General features: G+C 57.9%; 2 protein-coding genes across 3 annotated transcripts; one reads left to right on the plus strand and one right to left on the minus strand.

The window, feature by feature from the left end:
* PCGF2 (polycomb group ring finger 2) lies at window positions 1–11,773 on the plus strand. 2 transcript variants are annotated; one of them, XM_013062522.2, is made up of 10 exons: window positions 1–194; window positions 6,517–6,666; window positions 7,195–7,291; window positions 7,583–7,638; window positions 7,723–7,773; window positions 7,992–8,100; window positions 8,245–8,299; window positions 8,396–8,491; window positions 9,499–9,579; window positions 10,096–11,773. In XM_013062522.2, the coding sequence occupies exons 2-10, from the start codon at window positions 6,555–6,557 to the stop codon at window positions 10,471–10,473; spliced, it is 1,035 nt and encodes a 344-aa protein (XP_012917976.1). In that variant the 5' UTR covers window positions 1–194; window positions 6,517–6,554; the 3' UTR covers window positions 10,474–11,773. The 2 variants fall into 2 exon arrangements, with proteins under 2 accessions (XP_012917976.1, XP_004764751.1); XM_004764694.3 differs by lacking the exon at window positions 1–194 and adding an exon at window positions 856–927.
* Window positions 11,774–11,996: 223 nt separating this feature from the next.
* On the minus strand, window positions 11,997–14,998 carry CISD3 (CDGSH iron sulfur domain 3). The gene is made up of 6 exons (XM_004764699.3): window positions 14,890–14,998; window positions 14,530–14,565; window positions 13,863–13,982; window positions 13,484–13,509; window positions 12,954–13,044; window positions 11,997–12,389 (listed from the first exon to the last, which is right to left on the minus strand). Exons 1-6 carry the CDS (start codon window positions 14,929–14,931, stop codon window positions 12,210–12,212), a joined length of 495 nt encoding a protein of 164 aa, XP_004764756.1. The 5' UTR covers window positions 14,932–14,998; the 3' UTR covers window positions 11,997–12,209.
* Window positions 14,999–15,042: the final 44 nt, after the last annotated feature.

The raw sequence follows: 15,042 nt of genomic DNA on the forward strand, positions 1-15,042 counted from the left end.
TCCCCTCCCCCCGTCGTCCCCTCCCCTCCCCTCTCTCCCTCCCACCCCAAGCCGCTTTCACAAACTCCTTTCTTACCGTAGGTTTCTCCCCTCCCGCCGCCGGAGCGAGCGACACGGCTGCGGCCCCCCTCCCCTCCCTTCCCTCCCTCCCTCCCATCCCCCCCTCCCCGAGACCCACCGGACCCCGAACCCAGGTAAGTGGAGGCAGACTCCCTGTCCTTTCCCTCTCCTACCCCGCCACCAGAATGGGGTGGGGGGGCCGGTCCATCCCTCTTTACACACCCCTGTGGGAGGGGGAGACTCTGAGCCGGGCCTGCAGCTCGCGTCCCCGCCCCACCCCGCCAACCCCTGTCCTAGCTCGCCCCGTCCGCCTTTTCTTTCTCCCTTTTCTCTCCCCTTTTCCCTTTCCTCCCTTCCAAGATGGCCGAAACGGATTCCCCCTTTTAGAGATTTGGCGTCTCCCTCGACCACCACCTCTTTGTGCTGCAGCCCCCTCGCAGACCTGCTCCCGAGGTAGCGAGGGGGAGGGTCCGAGGCAGCCACGGGGGCTGTGGGCTGCGCGCTGGGCCGTATCTCTGCCCCCTTCGTCCACCCCACGGGCCAGAGCGGCCCCTGGACCTGCCCCACTACCCCCTTCGGTTTGGGGAGGGGTCGCTCTCCGCTTCTTCCGTGGGCTCCGGGGCGTCGTGGACGCGCAGGGACTTGAGGCCGGGAGCAAGGCGACGTGCCTTTCTGATTGCTCCGGGGCCGGGGGAGGGCGCTCCTCCTCGCCCGGGTCCCGGGCCTCCCGGGCACCTCCCCCCAGCGGGTCCCCCCCCCCCCGGCCCAGGACCGGGCGCCCCGCCCCCTCCCCGAACCACCTCGGCAGAGCCTCTTTCTCTGGAACACCCCTCCTTGGGCCCCGCCGAAAGTTTGACTCTAGGGAAGGTAGGAGCGGCCACCGGGTAACTGGGGTCCCTGATCCTTTGACCCAGGTTCCGGGGGAAGCCCGGGAGGAGGGAGTAGAATGGAGATTGTCGGGGCTGGGGGGGAGAGTTATCGCGATATTTTCCATCGCCGGCAGAGGCCGGAGGGGTCTGACCGATTGGCCCCTTCTTCTGCTGGATAGCCGGGCCGCCCCCTCGGTGCCTGGCTCTCCTGTCTCTGGCTCTGAGAGGGTCGGACCTCTCGTCCGGCAGACACCCCTGCCGCTCCAGTCACCACAGTGGGCCCAGGCATGCGTCTCCCCCTCCCCCACTGCCCCCATCTGCCCAGAGTTGCCCCGGATGGCTTGAGGTGGGGAAGGAAGAGGCCTGGGGGTGGTGAATTTGCCTGTAAATATTGTGGAAGTGTTACTCCGCGCTTCTCCTTGGTCTTTGTCTCTTAGAGTAACCCCTCTCCCCGTATATACACATGCCTCAGTCTCTCCTGGGCTCCCTGCCGCTTGGGGAGGGGAAGAAGGGGGTTGGTCTCCGGGTTGTCTCCCGCTCTGTTCTGATGCCTCCTTCTCTGGGCCTCTTGCAGTTTGTATCTGTTCCTGAAACTCTAATTTCTCTTCCTCCCGTCTCCACTCTTTTCCAAGGTGTTAGTACTTGGAGAAGGAGCATAAAGCCAGTTCTGTTGCAGCTTTTGGGTAGGGGGGTTTTCCCAGGGGTTCCCTGTTTGGGAGTTGGGGGTTGAGGTCTTTCAGTTGTCTTTGGAAGGAGGCCAGAAACAGACCCCAGGTGACCCCTGGGACCCAGGATCAAGACCCTGTGTAGCTATTCTCTTTTCTGGTGTCTGGGTCAAGGGTGGGGTTCAAGTTGAAGTCTTTGGGGGGTGGGCAGGAAGGGGGGCGGTGCTCTCTGCTGCCCCTGGCCTTGCCAGAGAGATCTTGGTTGATGGAGCTGTTGCCATGGGAATGGAGAGAGCCTGAGCAGGAAGAGGCTACATCTTCCGTTCAGGGCAGATGCCCAACCTGCGCCTTCAGCCTCTGGCCCCCAGAGTGGAGGTTGGAGCTGCACTGCCTTTGTTGCTGGAGGACTTATGTTATCATTTACCCTGGGTGGACTAGGGATGCACAGAAGGTTAGTGTGGATTTGCAGCTCTGGTTTCAGGCAGGCATGTCAGACTGTGTGGTTCTGGGGTGGGTGGGGATGGCTTGTGCATCTGGCCAGTGTGGGCCTGGCTCTGGTCTGGCTGTGTGTGTGTGAGCCTGGTGTGTATATGGGTGTGTGTGTGTCTGTCCAAGTGTCTGTCTGGCCTTGTGTGTTGTGTGAGAGATGGAGGGGGTGTGTCTGGCTTTGTGTGCATCTGTGTGTATTCGGCAGTGTGTAGCTCTGTGTGTATATTTTGGGGTTTTGTCTTTGTTTGGTCTTAGGAAGCTGAGCGGGGAAAGACAGAGAGGGGACAATAAGCCCAGTTTCAGGAGACTAGAGGATGTGTCGATGCTGCTGGCAGGAGGGGCAGGTCCCAGGTTCAAGGATCAGGGAACACGGAGAAGTTGACATTGTCCCTGGGCAGACCCCTCTACTCCCCCTTCCACACACAAATGCGCGTTGCTCATGCAGTTGGATACATGCAGCTAGGAGAGGAATGGACCCAGTATATTCCACAGAGCCTCAGTTTTCCTACCTGATTAGTTTCTGCCTCTCTCTCTACTTCAAAGTGAGAAAGTGTGCTGAAGGTCATGTTTGGGCCAGACTCTGACCACTCCCAGAAGGCTCACTGAGTGGTCTTCTAGGGTACCCTGGAGTCCTTCTGCCTTCTACCTGCCTGGATAGAGTTGGGCCAGGCTTACTAATTTCTTAAGTGAGTGGGAAGTCTGGCCTGGGGGGCAGTGTGTAGAGTACTGGAATGGGAGAAAGGCAGTTTCTGCCACTGTGTTACTGGGTGACCTTAGCCAAGTCACTTCTTTCTGAATTTCTTCATCTGGAAAGTGAAAAGACTGGACAAGATGCATGCTTGCTTTTTGTTCTTTCTTGCTTTGTTCAGATTTTTTTTTATTTATATGAGTGAGAGACAGAGCAAGTAGGGAAAGGGGCAGAGGGAGAGAGACAAGCATGCTTGTCCCTGCTGAGCAGGGAGCTCTATGCGGGTTTGAGCCCAGGAACCTGAGATCGTGATCTGAGCCAAAGGCAGATGCTTAAGTCATGAAGTCAACTGAGCTACCCAGGTACCCTCCTTTTTCTTTTTCTTTTTTTTGTTAAATTTATGTATTTATTATTTTAGAGAGAGCAGGGATGAGGGTAGGGGGAGGAGCAGAGGGAAAGGAAGGGAGAATCTCAAGCAGACTCCAAGCTGAGCATGGAGCCCAATGTGGGTCTCGATCTCACTACCCCAAGATTATGTCCTGAGCTGAAATCAAGATTTGGACGACTAACCCACTGAGCCACCCAGGCACCCCAGATAAGGGGCTTTCTAAGAACCCTTCTACTTCAGTTCTAGGTGTCCAGAGGTGACCCTGAGTGACTTTTCCCAAGACCTGGTGATTTTCTAATGGGGGAGTAGGGCTAATTTCATGTGGAGGGAAGCAGAGCAGAGAACCCTGCCTTAGAGCATCTGAAGGAGCAAAGACCTCTGGGTTATCAGAGACAGACTATTTCTGCAGAGGAAAATGAAAAAAAAAAAAAAAAAAAAACTGACAGTGGGAGAGGCCTAAATTGTGGGGAACTTCCAGAAAAAGACTAGCTAGAACAGAGAGATGGGTGGTGGTTTCTAATTAGTAGGGGCTTTGAGGCAGGGCAAAGAAAAATGCCAGGCTTGACAGGCCAGCAGGAGCTGGGATGGGTGCTGACCCAAGGTCCCTTGCTGCCACTGTCGCCGAGACCTGGAAGCCTGGACACCAGAAACACGGGCTGCCCAGCAATCATGCTCTTGCCAAGATAGTGGTTTGGGGACAAAAGGTGTTAAAGGACTTGGCTGCCAGCAGTGCTCAGGTCCCTGTGGTGATATCCTTGGGAGTGACCCGGTAAACCCCCCCAGAGCTCCACGGAAGTCACTTCAGAATGGCCCATGTCCTCTTCGAGGATTTTGTCTCTTTCTCCCTGGCTGTTTCCCATCTCCCAACCTCTTCCCTAAAGTGATGACAGCTGGAGGTCCAGCCTTCTCCCCTCTTCGAGGTCTTTCCCACAATACACCTGGCCAGTTGCAGCTGGGGAGGACCTGGGTGTCAGGTGTAGGGCCCTGAGGCCTGGGGTGGGGGGTGCGCAGTGGGGGAACTGAGCTCCTGTTTACCCTTCTTCTTGGCACCTGCTGGCAGGGCCCTGCAGGTAACCATGGCAATCAGGTAAAGAACCAATCAGGGCTTCTCCCCACCCCCAGCCTCAGAGGTAGCAGTCTGAGGCCCCTGGGGATAGGGTGTGGGGAGAGGGAGCACAGCCAGGGTGCCTGTTCCTGTACCAGAGGAGGAGGAAAATTTCACTCCCTAAGCACCACAGCTCCTTCCATTACCCCTGCATCTAGAAAGGAGCCCAAGGGATAATGTTGGTCTGAGTTCTCCCACTTGCTAAGGGAAGTGAGAGGGTAAAGGTCACGGCCACTTGCCTGGGAACTACTGTGTGTGGAGGCCACAGTCTGCCTGGTGGGAGCTGGATAGGAGTTCTTCAGAGGAAGTGTCTTGTTTTGAAAATGCACCCAGTGTGTGAATGAGGTGATGGAGGCAGGGGAAGCACCTGTGTGTGTGTGTGTGTGTGTGTGTGTGTAGGTACTTGTGCGCACATGTGAGAGGGAGAGATGGGGGTGTGAGATGCACCAGTGGCAGTGTGGACACCCAGCGTCAACCAAAATGTTGGCTGTGTGTGAGCACGTAGATTCCGTGGAACCTAGACACGCATGGGAAGCCAGTAGCACACAGGACCTTTGTGCGCCCAGATGTCACGGCCACAGCCGATGGATATTGCACACACGCTGCTACACACTTGAAGTTTGCTCTCTCTTCTGGATGCTTGTAATAATATTTGGGCATCTTGCCAAGGACGGGGTTACTATGGAAACAACCAAACAGTGGAGTAGCCAGCAAGCCTGCAGGATTGTGAAGGGGGAACCCTTGCGCGGGGGGCAGGGGCCACCCTCCATGGAACAGGCACCGCTTTCCTTCCTTAGGGCAGGTCTCCACTTCCTGGCCGCAGTGTCTGCCCTGGCTCTGTGGGCTCGCTCATTTCCTTCTGTCCGCCCTGCAGACTTGCTGTCTCTCCCACGTGTGGCCTTTGTGTCTCTCCATCTCTTTCGGTCTCTGGCCAGACTCTGTTGGCTGTTTGGGTCCTGGCCAAACTCATCCTGGGGTCTCTATAGAAACTGTTGATCCTGGCTGTGAATTTCTGGTCCTAGAAAACCCAGTGTGGTGGCTTTAGAAATCTTTCTGGAAAGGAGAGAAGGGTGTGTGTTGTGAAGGAGTCCTTGGGGCTTGGCCACCCTCCCGAGCCCCACCTCTTGGGCTTTTCCTCTGGGAAAGAGGGGCTGGTGGGGGGGGGGCTTCCTTTCTAGGTGCAGGTTAGATTTCTATACCAAGAACTTAAGCATGTCACCCAGTTCCGAGTTGGGCCTTAAATGACCTCCCCGGACCCTGCCAAGGCCTGGCTGCGTGCTCAGGGCTGCCATGGAGAGAGCTTTCTGCCCAGTCTTGGCAGGCATCTCAGAGCCTGAGGTTTGAGAACCTGGGGTCTGTCACTGGACAGCCTGTGGACAGGCTGCAGCCCATGGAGACGGTGCCGGTGCCCATGTGGGTCCCTGCGTGTGTGTGGGACGGAGGTCCTGGAATGTGTGTCGGATCCGGGGGACATGTGCAGGGGGCTGTCAGGCTGGGAAAGGTGGTAGTCCTTTTAGCCCAGGCTCTTGGCCATGACCTGCCGGGGCCGGACTCTGGGGTCCAGCTGGGGCTGTGTGTTCCCCACTGCAGGCATGGTAAGACCATCCTCGGTACTTCCTGCCTGAGCACCAGGTCTAGAACCTGCACGGCCAGCGTGCGGTGGATTCCCCGGGGAGCTGCTCCGGGGCCAGCCTGGATGCCAAGCTAGGAGGACAGGCACTGGGGTGCTCCCTCTAAACTTAAGGGCAGCCCGTGCCTGCCATGTTTCCAGGGCTGCTTTCCTGCGGGGAGAGTGATGAGCTGGCAGGGAGTGGGCTGGAGTAGAGGCGACAGGCCGACAGGCCGGGGCTGGCATCTGGGTAGAGGGGAACCTGATTTCCTCAGCTCCGTGCACTCGCTTGGGAGAATATGGACGGGGACCAGAGATGTTTTTAAAAACCATTCTCTCTCACTTTCACGCTCCCTATATTTTCTGGAGACTTGGTCTAACTTTAGTCTTTGCTCCTGCCCTTGAGATGGAGGAGCCTGACCTTGTTGTTCAAGGTCGCCTAACTCTCCACAGCCCCCCTCTCCCTCCGCTCCCAGTGAGCTCCCAGTGAACACTCTGGGGCCAGGAGGAGTCAGCCCCCATGCGTGTCACCAGGCAGACAGAGCAAGCGCCTCGGGCTCAGGGACAGATGTCGGTGGCGTGGGGGGAATGTAGGAGGCGCTGTTGGGTCTCTGGGTTTCTGATTCTATTCTCCTTTCTCAAGGTGACGCCCCCCAGGCCCCCGCCCCCCGCCCCGTCATCATGCATCGGGCCACACGGATCAAAATCACGGAGCTGAACCCTCACCTCATGTGTGCCCTCTGCGGGGGGTATTTCATCGATGCCACCACCATCGTGGAGTGCCTGCATTCCTGTAAGTGGTGGGGGCACAGCCCCAAAGAGCCCCTTTGTTCGCTGACAGCGGTCCAAGGTCGCAGAAAGACTCCCTGGGGTGGGGAGACTTGGAGGGTGCAGCCTAAAGGTCCATTTCCGTTTTCACCTGTGGGCTCAGGGGTCCCCTGGAGCCCCTGGCCACCCCAGAAGGTGCAGTGCCCCTGACGTGCACTCTGGACTTGGTGGCGAGGGGGGTCAAGGGCCCTGGGAGGTGTCCTGCATGCTGGCTCTGTGCTGTGCTCCCTCAGATTCGGGACTCCCTTTCTGCTGGGTGCAGGACACCAGCCTGACACAGACATGCACATGCTCCCCCGGGGATGGAGACGGGGTGGTTGCTGTCTGTGCAAAGCAGGACCACCCTGAGCCTCAGAAGGGGCTGAGCAGTGGGGACAAGGTGGAGAGGAGGGGCGACTTGAATGTGAGCAGAGGCCATTGGGGTGCGGGGAGCTGGTTCTGGATTACTAAGGGGGCTCTGACTCTGCTTTCTCTCTCTGCACCACCCCCCAAGTCTGCAAAACCTGCATCGTGCGCTACCTGGAGACCAACAAGTACTGTCCCATGTGCGATGTGCAGGTCCATAAAACCAGGCCGCTGCTGAGCATCAGGTGGGCCGGGCACTGTCCCTCCTGCCACACTGGTCCTCTGTCCCTCGGCCCTCCTTGCATCCCGTAGCCATGGTGGCAGGTTGAGGAGAAGCACAGGGTGTCAGCCAAGGCCCTTCCCCTCCCTCTGTCTTGTCTAGGCTGAGAAATACCAGAAGGGTAAAGACCACGCCCATGGGGACCCCGATACCTGAGCCCTGCATCAAGGAAGGGAGGCGGTAGGAGGGGTTCCTGGCTGGGGAGATTAGGGTGAAGTGGTCGTGGATAGGACTTTATATGTGTTTTTTTTTCCAGATCTGACAAAACCCTTCAAGACATCGTCTATAAACTGGTCCCTGGGCTTTTTAAAGGTATCCATGCAGCCTTTTTCCTGCTCCCTGCGCCCCCCACTCCCCTGCCTGGCGCTCCGTCCTCACACTTCCTCCCTCTTCCAGATGAGATGAAACGGCGGCGGGATTTCTATGCAGCATATCCCCTGACTGAAGGTGAGTGTGTTCACTTGTCCGTTCACGGGAGTACACGGGGCCGCCACAGGCACGCGGGCTGGGTGCACTGGGCTTTTTGTCCTGTATGTCCCAGCTCTCGGCCGCCCCAGCCCACGGGTAGGCTGGGATCACCCCACTGAGCTCCGAGATCCTGGGGTCCTTGCTGGGCCTCCTTTCCCGGTCCTAGGCCAACCCCTCAGAGCCCTCTCCTTCCACAGTCCCCAACGGTTCCAATGAGGACCGCGGTGAGGTCCTGGAGCAGGAGAAGGGGGCTCTGAGTGACAATGAGATTGTCAGCCTCTCCATCGAGTTCTACGAAGGTGTCAGGCAAGTCAGACCCACGCCTGGTCTTTTGGGGGTCCTAGGTTGGGTCGCCCCTTCTCTCCCACCCTGGCCCCCTTCTGGATGTGTGTGCTAGGGGATCCTGCCTGTTTCAGGGTCTCCCTAGCGTCATTCTTCATTCTCCCCCAGGGACCGGGAGGAGAAGAAGGGTCCTCTGGAGAATGGGGATGGGGACAAGGAGAAGGTGAGTGCTGGGGACCTGCTTAGGAGTGGGCTGTGGGCTGGGAGAGAGTGAGTGCCTGGTGTGGACCCCAGCCCTTGGGTGCCTCTCCTCCGGCAGACGGGGGTGCGATTCCTGCAATGCCCAGCGGCCATGACTGTCATGCATCTCGCCAAGTTTCTTCGCAACAAGATGGATGTGCCCAGCAAGTACAAGGTGAGTCCCCAGGACCTTTCAGAAACTCAGTGGCCGTGTGTGGCCGTGTCTGACAGTCTGGGCATCCCAGCCGTTTCTCTGAGCCGGCTGGGTGTCGTCAAGGGCCTGTGTGGTTGTGTGACTGAGTTCGAGTAGAAGAGGAGTCGAAACCAAGATTAGGGTGGGGCCATCTTCCTCGTTGAAGCCCGTGTGCAGAGGCGTATGGGACCAAGATGGGGGGTGCGTGTGCGCACGTGTGCACACTGCGTGCTTACACGCTCAGAACTGTGGCAGAGGTATGTGTGCAAAAATACGGGCTCTTACCTGGGGCGAGCTGGCTGAAAGAGGCCAGTCTGAGATTCTAACGGTGCTCTCAGACGTTGCTTCTCAAATTGGAATTTGTCAGTGATTCTCTAAAGATCTTATTCAAGTGTAGATTCTGATCGGTAGGTTCTGCAGGTCTAGCCAGCTCCCTAGTGCTGCCAGTACTACTGGTCTGTGAACCACACTTCGGGGGTCAAGGCCCTAGGACAGTAGATCCCAAACTTTGCCTCAGATCAGAATCACACAGGGAGCTTTAAAACCCAACTTATGTCCTGCCGTTTTTGAATCAGAATCTCTGGTGAGATCCAAGCATTGGTATTTCTTTTAAAACTGCCTGAGTGAGAGCCAGTGCTCGGCGAGATCTCTCTCACTGGGGCTTTTTTTTTTTGCGCCCATGATCTCTGGAGGACCTGCTGGAGATGTAAGGGGCCTCAGACAGCTGTGTGGCTGGACTGTTGGCCAGGGCTGTTAATGACCTGGGTGCTTTCTCTGGATCCTTTCCCGTCTGGTGGGCAGGAGTTCTGTTGGGACAAGTCCGGGAAGGAAGCCAAACCCACCATGAAACCCCAGGGAAATAAGGGAACACCTGCTAGTCCCTCCTTCCCAGTGTCCTACCTCCCACCCCTAGCTTTGAGCCTCATTGCCAAATGGGTGGAGCCTTGAACCTGACCGGGGTTCATGGTGTCCTCTGTCTCCTCGTCCAGGTAGAGGTTCTCTACGAGGATGAACCACTGAAGGAATACTACACCCTCATGGATATTGCCTACATCTATCCATGGCGGCGGGTGAGCTGAGCGGGTCGGGGCTGGGTGGGTACAGGGCGGGAGGGGAGCTGTGTGGGGTCTGGTGTCTTGTCCATCTGTAGGGGCCGCACAGTGACCAGTAATCCTCATTTGGGCCTCTTCCCGTGAGCTGGGCGTGTCCGGGATGGCCTGCCACAGCCAACCAGCCTCCAGGCCATATTTCGTGATGACCTACCACTCTCTGAAAAAGAGGGTCGTTTGGCAGATTACGTGCCCTAATTTGGGTCAGGAAGGAGGGTCGGGTCGCTGTGGAGGGGGAAATGTCACCCCTCAATTTTTCGGCTTCCCTCTCTCCTGTCCAGCCTCTGGCCTTACGCATTTTTTCTGTGTCTGTGGGTCTCTGGGCTGCTGTACCTCTGGCCTCACTCGGTCAGTCTGTCCCCTTCTCTCCAAGGCCTGGACCCCTTTCTTCCTATCTGGGCAGGGTGAGGGGTGGTTAGCCCTTTTCTCCTGACACCCTCCCCTTCCCCTGCCTCTCTCTGCCCCCTCTCCCTGCAGAACGGCCCTCTCCCCCTCAAGTATCGGGTCCAGCCGGCCTGCAAGCGGCTCACCTTGCCTACAGCGCCCACCCCCTCGGAGGGCACCAATACCAGCGGGGCATCTGAGTGTGAGTCAGTCAGCGACAAGGCTCCCAGCCCTGCCACCCTGCCGGCCACCTCCTCCTCCCTGCCCAGCCCAGCCACCCCCTGCCATGGCTCTCCCAGCTCCCACGGGCCCCCGGCCACCCACCCTACCTCCCCCACACCCCCTGCGTCAGCCAGTGGGGCCACCACAGCTGCCAACGGGGGGACCTCGAACTGCCTGCAGACACCATCTTCCACCAGCAGGGGGCGCAAGATGACTGTCAACGGAGCTCCTGTGCCCCCCTTAACTTGAGGAAAGGGACCCTCTCCCTCCTTTTCCAGCCATGCCTCTCCACCCCTCCACTTTTTCTGGGCCCCTTTTCCACCTCTTCTACTTTCCCCAGCTCCTCCCGCCTTAGGGGTGGGGGGCAGGTTTTATAAATAAATCTATATATATATGTACATAGGAAAAGCCAAATATACATACTTATTTTCTATGGGCCAGCCAGATTAATTTAAATGCCACAGGAAACAAACTTTATGTGTGTGTGTATGTGTGTGGGGGGGTGGAGTGTTCATTTTTTTAGGGGGTCTTGTGTAATTTGCCCTGCTCTCATTTTGGGGGTGCCTGGAGGTGGACTCAAGGGGCAGTCAAGCTCTGCTCCATCCTCCTTTCGTTTCCCAAGGCAGGTGGGGTGTTCCGGGAGCCCTACTGGCCCCCAAAGTTTTAGGCACAACTCCAGCTGGCTGTGTATGGGGTCTAGCCTCTCTCCCCCCATCTTGGCTGCTGTCCTGCCCCTGCCAGTGCCCCCCACCCCCACTGTTGAATGTCCAGAGAATCGCTAAGACAGTGCCTTTTACAAATACAGTTTATCCCCTGGTTCTGAGGAGCGAGTCATGGTAGAGATGTCATCTCCATTATCTCCTCCTCTTGCAGTGGAAACTTTGTGCAAAGAGTAGATAGTTCTGCCTCCCCCCCCCCCCAACGTGCGTGTGGCCTTTGCATCATTTATCTTGTGGAAGAGAAGCTTTGGGCCACGGGAGGCCTCAGCTCTTGAAACCCCACTGTGGCTCCCACTGTGGCTTTAGCCAGGTGAATGCTTGGCCCGGTTCTGCCCCTGTCTGCACCCCGGAGCCCCCGACTGGCCACGCTGGTTTATGTCCAAGTCCCACCTAGGAGCCTGGAGTGCAGTGGAGCATCTCCCACAAGCACAGACCCCAGATCGTGCCGAACGCTGGCAGCCCTCCAGTCCCCTCCCCGCCCCCAGCTGAGGCCGAGTCAGGACGCAGCCATGGAGGCAGCGAAAAGCACAAGAAGATGGAGACCTGTAAGCTCTGACCTTGGCTCCGAGAGGTCCGTGGACTGTCCCCTGCGAAGGGCGGACCCCAGCAGATCCCTGGCCACCTGTTTTTCCTCCAATGTACATAGATCCGATCGGGGAGGAGGCAAGACTCCCTTGCAACCTAGGTGTTCGGGGTCAGGACCCCCCCTCCCCATCAGGTTTGTCTGTGTTTGCACCTTGTCCTGTGTCTGAGGTGCTGTGACTGTACCCTCCTCCCGCCCTGGGACATTTGTATCTCCCGGCTTTGTAATAAATGCTGCATACTCTCCAGAAGCTGTAATTCTTTGAGGGATGGGGGACAGGGAGTGGGAGGGCGCAGCCTTCAGCCTCCACCTCATGTCTCTGGTCTTTGAGCTCGACCTGCCTCAAGAAGCCCCATACGGAATGAATGTGAACTGCCCCCTCACTGCGGCCAGTCGGATGTCTCACCCCAGGTTAGGGCCCCAAGCAGGGGTAGACCGTGTGCCCCCCACCAGTGACCACAAGAGCACTGTGCCGGGCGGGTAAAGAGTTTAATGCCACTTTCACCAGCAGGTAATAAGCCAGGGGTGGGGTCCCCAGCTGCCTGAGAGACCTCAGGTCTTGGGAGCAAGCCCTTCACAACCAGCAGATGGGACTGGGGTCCCTGGGTGGTCCCTTTTTGGCCTCAGCACTCCGTTTCCTTCCCCACAAAAGGGGTGCCCACCAGAGGCCTGGGGCTGGTCCCTCAGAGTGGGGAACCCACTTCTGCCTTCTGCACCCGCTCACTCCGGTGGGTGCCATCACAGTACGGGGCCTTCTGGGTAGCCTTACAGGTGCAGAGGGCCACTGCGCGGGTCTCCTGGGCCTTGAACTTGAGTGGGGATAGACCAGTGCGTTGGAAGAAGTGAGAGCCGTCACAGAAGGGCTGGTGAGGGAAAGAGATGTTAGAGACCCAGCCCCACCTGCTGGGGTGGGGCAGGTCTGGAAGGAAGGCCACTGGGTCTAGGGACTGGGCTCCCAAGTGAGACTGCCTGGGTCCCTAGTTGACCACTCTCATCTGTGAGAGTGTGTGAGAATGAGAGGAATTTATGAAATAAATTGTGGTTCTTACACACTTTGCCCGCAGATAGTGTTCAGTAAGTAGGAGTCCTTACAATATTTGTCCCTGGGGACCCCAGAAGACCGGGATAAAATTTTCAAGGTGAAGTGGGACTTTTGGTATCAGCTGTGTTTACACTGATAGTTTTTGTTTTTGTTTTTGTCCTTAATGTCTCTGAGTCTCTACTGGCTCATGCAATTCATTTCCTTCCACATACTCTCAGGGTAAAAACTTCTCTGCGTGGGAGAGAACCTACATGCCTCACAGTGCTTTGCGAATTGGGGTATCAATTTTGTTTGGCTCCGGGGAAACAAGTGGGCTTGTTACAGGGAGTGGATATTGCAGGGAGGAAGGGTGAATCAGTGCTGGAGAACATTCCCCCATCCTTACTGGAAGCTGTTCCAGCAGAGACTGGATCATGGAAACTGAGGCCTGCCTTGACTTGCTAGTTAGCGGCAGAGCTGGAGTGGAGGCCTCTTGCCTTTGAGGTCAGGGTAGGGGGGAGGAGAGATGAGAGAAGTCGACAAATAAAACCCAGCAGCCTGCCCCAGAGGGCAAGAGGCAGGAAGGCAGAGTGCCAGCCCGAGCTAAGGCCGCAGGGTGGCTGGCATTCCCCGAGCGCCGCTCCACCCCCAGGACTGTTCCCAGCCAAGTCAGTGGCAAAGTAGGACTTGGGACCTGGGCTGTTGACACCACACTGCGCTGCTCAGAGGCACACAGTACAGCCCAGCTCAGGAAGGAAAGGGACCCTCGAGGCTGGGAATAAGGGTCAGGTAACGGCTGAAAGGAAGGCTCCTGGGGCAGAAGGGAGAGGGAGGAGGAAGCCCGCAGCCCAGAGAGGGAGGGTCTGCAAGAGACAGTGGCAAGGGGCACTTGGGAGCAGGAGAGCCTGCGGTCTCCCCAGTGTTGGGGTCCAAGACCTGGGAACTTCTTGCTCAGGTGCTTCCTGGAAAGAGGGAGAGAAGAGGGGAGAGAAACAATTTGGTCTCTTTGGGCTTCCAGCAGAGGGCTCCAAGGAGGGCGCACCTGAAGGGGCGCAGAACCCCGGGACTCCAGCGGCCTGGCTGTGAGACTGAGTTTGTCTCCCTGGCCTCATCTCAGAGGGTGGATGCTGAGAACAGGGAGCTCAGGGCTGTGGATGGCGCTGGCCTGAGTGTTCATTCACCCCCAGCCTCCCTTTGTAGTCCTTCAGGTACTTGTGGGAAAAGAGGAGGGTCTTGGCCAGGACCTCTCAGGAAAGACCTACTGTCCCAGCCAGGGGTGTCCCATGTCAACGAGAGGTGGGTAGGGGTCTCTCACCTGCTTCTTGCTGCGGCCACACACACACCATCTGTAGGTTTTTCCAGCTACCAACTCTACCTTGATGGGCGTTTTCTGGGCCACCACGGACTTGGCTGGGGTCTTGGGGAACCATCCGGTCTGCGGCAAGGAAGACGAAGGGCTTGGGGTCAGCTCGTGCCCTGGAAGCACTTTCCTGCCTATGGCCTTGTTCCCAGGTTCCTAGTGGCCCTGGCCTATGGCAGGCATCCTCTGCAGGAGGCTGGTCTGATGCCACCCCACAAGGACATGTCCCCAGGACTCTGAGCTCTAGACAAGGGAAAAGATTTCAAGCCCACACAGGCACTCCGGTTTCTGGGCCCAGCGGCCTTCCTTTCACACCTGGACTCCCACTCCCGGGGCTAGAAAGGGGAGGGCCGGGATCCTGCCACCCTAAGTGGCACCCTAAGTCACCTGCACCTGGGGCTGTGTTTATCAGGCACTACTATTCCCAGCAGAGATGCCTGGCTCCCTGCCCTGTGCCCTCTGTTTACCCCCACCTTCCCTGAGCCACCAGGAAGGGGGCTACAGGCAGGGGCTTTCTGACGTTAGAGTCTGGGAAGTGGGGCTGACCCTTCTGGTTCATTCTGTGGTTTCTACCTTTGGCATCTCTGGGCCTGGCAGAGGGAAGTGGAAATGGGGTACTCACCAGCCAGGAGGAGATGTACCGGCTCTGGTTGAGCTTCTGAAAGGTATGCAGGCATGACTAGACGGTGGTTTGGAAGCAGAGGGGACAAAAAAAAAAAAAAAGTCAGTGGAAAGCTTTGGATTTCCAGAGGGAATCCCTCTGGAAGGGACGAGACGCCAGGGATTCAGGGGGGTGTAGGAGAAACAGGAGGGTAAGAAAAAGGGGTCACAAGATAGGAAATGGAGGTGCTGGGAGGCGCTGGCTGCACATAGCCGGCGCTCAGCGAGGGAGAGCGGCCAGGCGGCAGGCGAAGCGGGAATTGGGGACGCTCAGCCGCGGTGGGCAGCGGGCACGGACACGCCGCGGGGTCGGGGTACTCACCAAGGCCGCAGGCCGCAAGGGCGCCCCCACGCTGCCGCCCATGCCGGTCCCCGCAGTTGCGCCGCGCCGGCTCCGCCCCGCGCCCGGGTCACCTCCCGCTCCCGCCCAACCGGCCGGCCCAACCCGCGGCCGCCCGGAAGACGCGGAGGGGCT

This window comes from Mustela putorius, unplaced genomic scaffold, assembly GCF_011764305.1.
Source record: "Mustela putorius furo isolate JIRA1106 unplaced genomic scaffold, ASM1176430v1.1 tig00003962_pilon_pilon_pilon, whole genome shotgun sequence".
Taxonomy (NCBI): Eukaryota; Metazoa; Chordata; class Mammalia; order Carnivora; family Mustelidae; genus Mustela; species Mustela putorius.

Bases quoted from the DNA above. Each gene is read 5' to 3' on its own strand.
- PCGF2 (XM_013062522.2), top strand. From the start codon at position 6,555: ATGCATCGGGCCACACGGATCAAAATCACGGAGCTGAACCCTCACCTC. The intron at 8,492-9,498 runs GTGAGTCCCCAG...CTCCTCGTCCAG, and splicing joins ATGTGCCCAGCAAGTACAAG to GTAGAGGTTCTCTACGAGGA. The intron at 9,580-10,095 runs GTGAGCTGAGCG...CTCTCCCTGCAG, and splicing joins ACATCTATCCATGGCGGCGG to AACGGCCCTCTCCCCCTCAA.
- CISD3 (XM_004764699.3), bottom strand. From the start codon at position 14,931: ATGGGCGGCAGCGTGGGGGCGCCCTTGCGGCCTGCGGCCTTG. The intron at 13,045-13,483 runs GTCTTGGACCCC...CTGACCTCAAAG, and splicing joins CCTGAGCAAGAAGTTCCCAG to GCAAGAGGCCTCCACTCCAG. The intron at 12,390-12,953 runs GTAAGGATGGGG...TTCCCTCACCAG, and splicing joins CTCTGCTGGAACAGCTTCCA to CCCTTCTGTGACGGCTCTCA.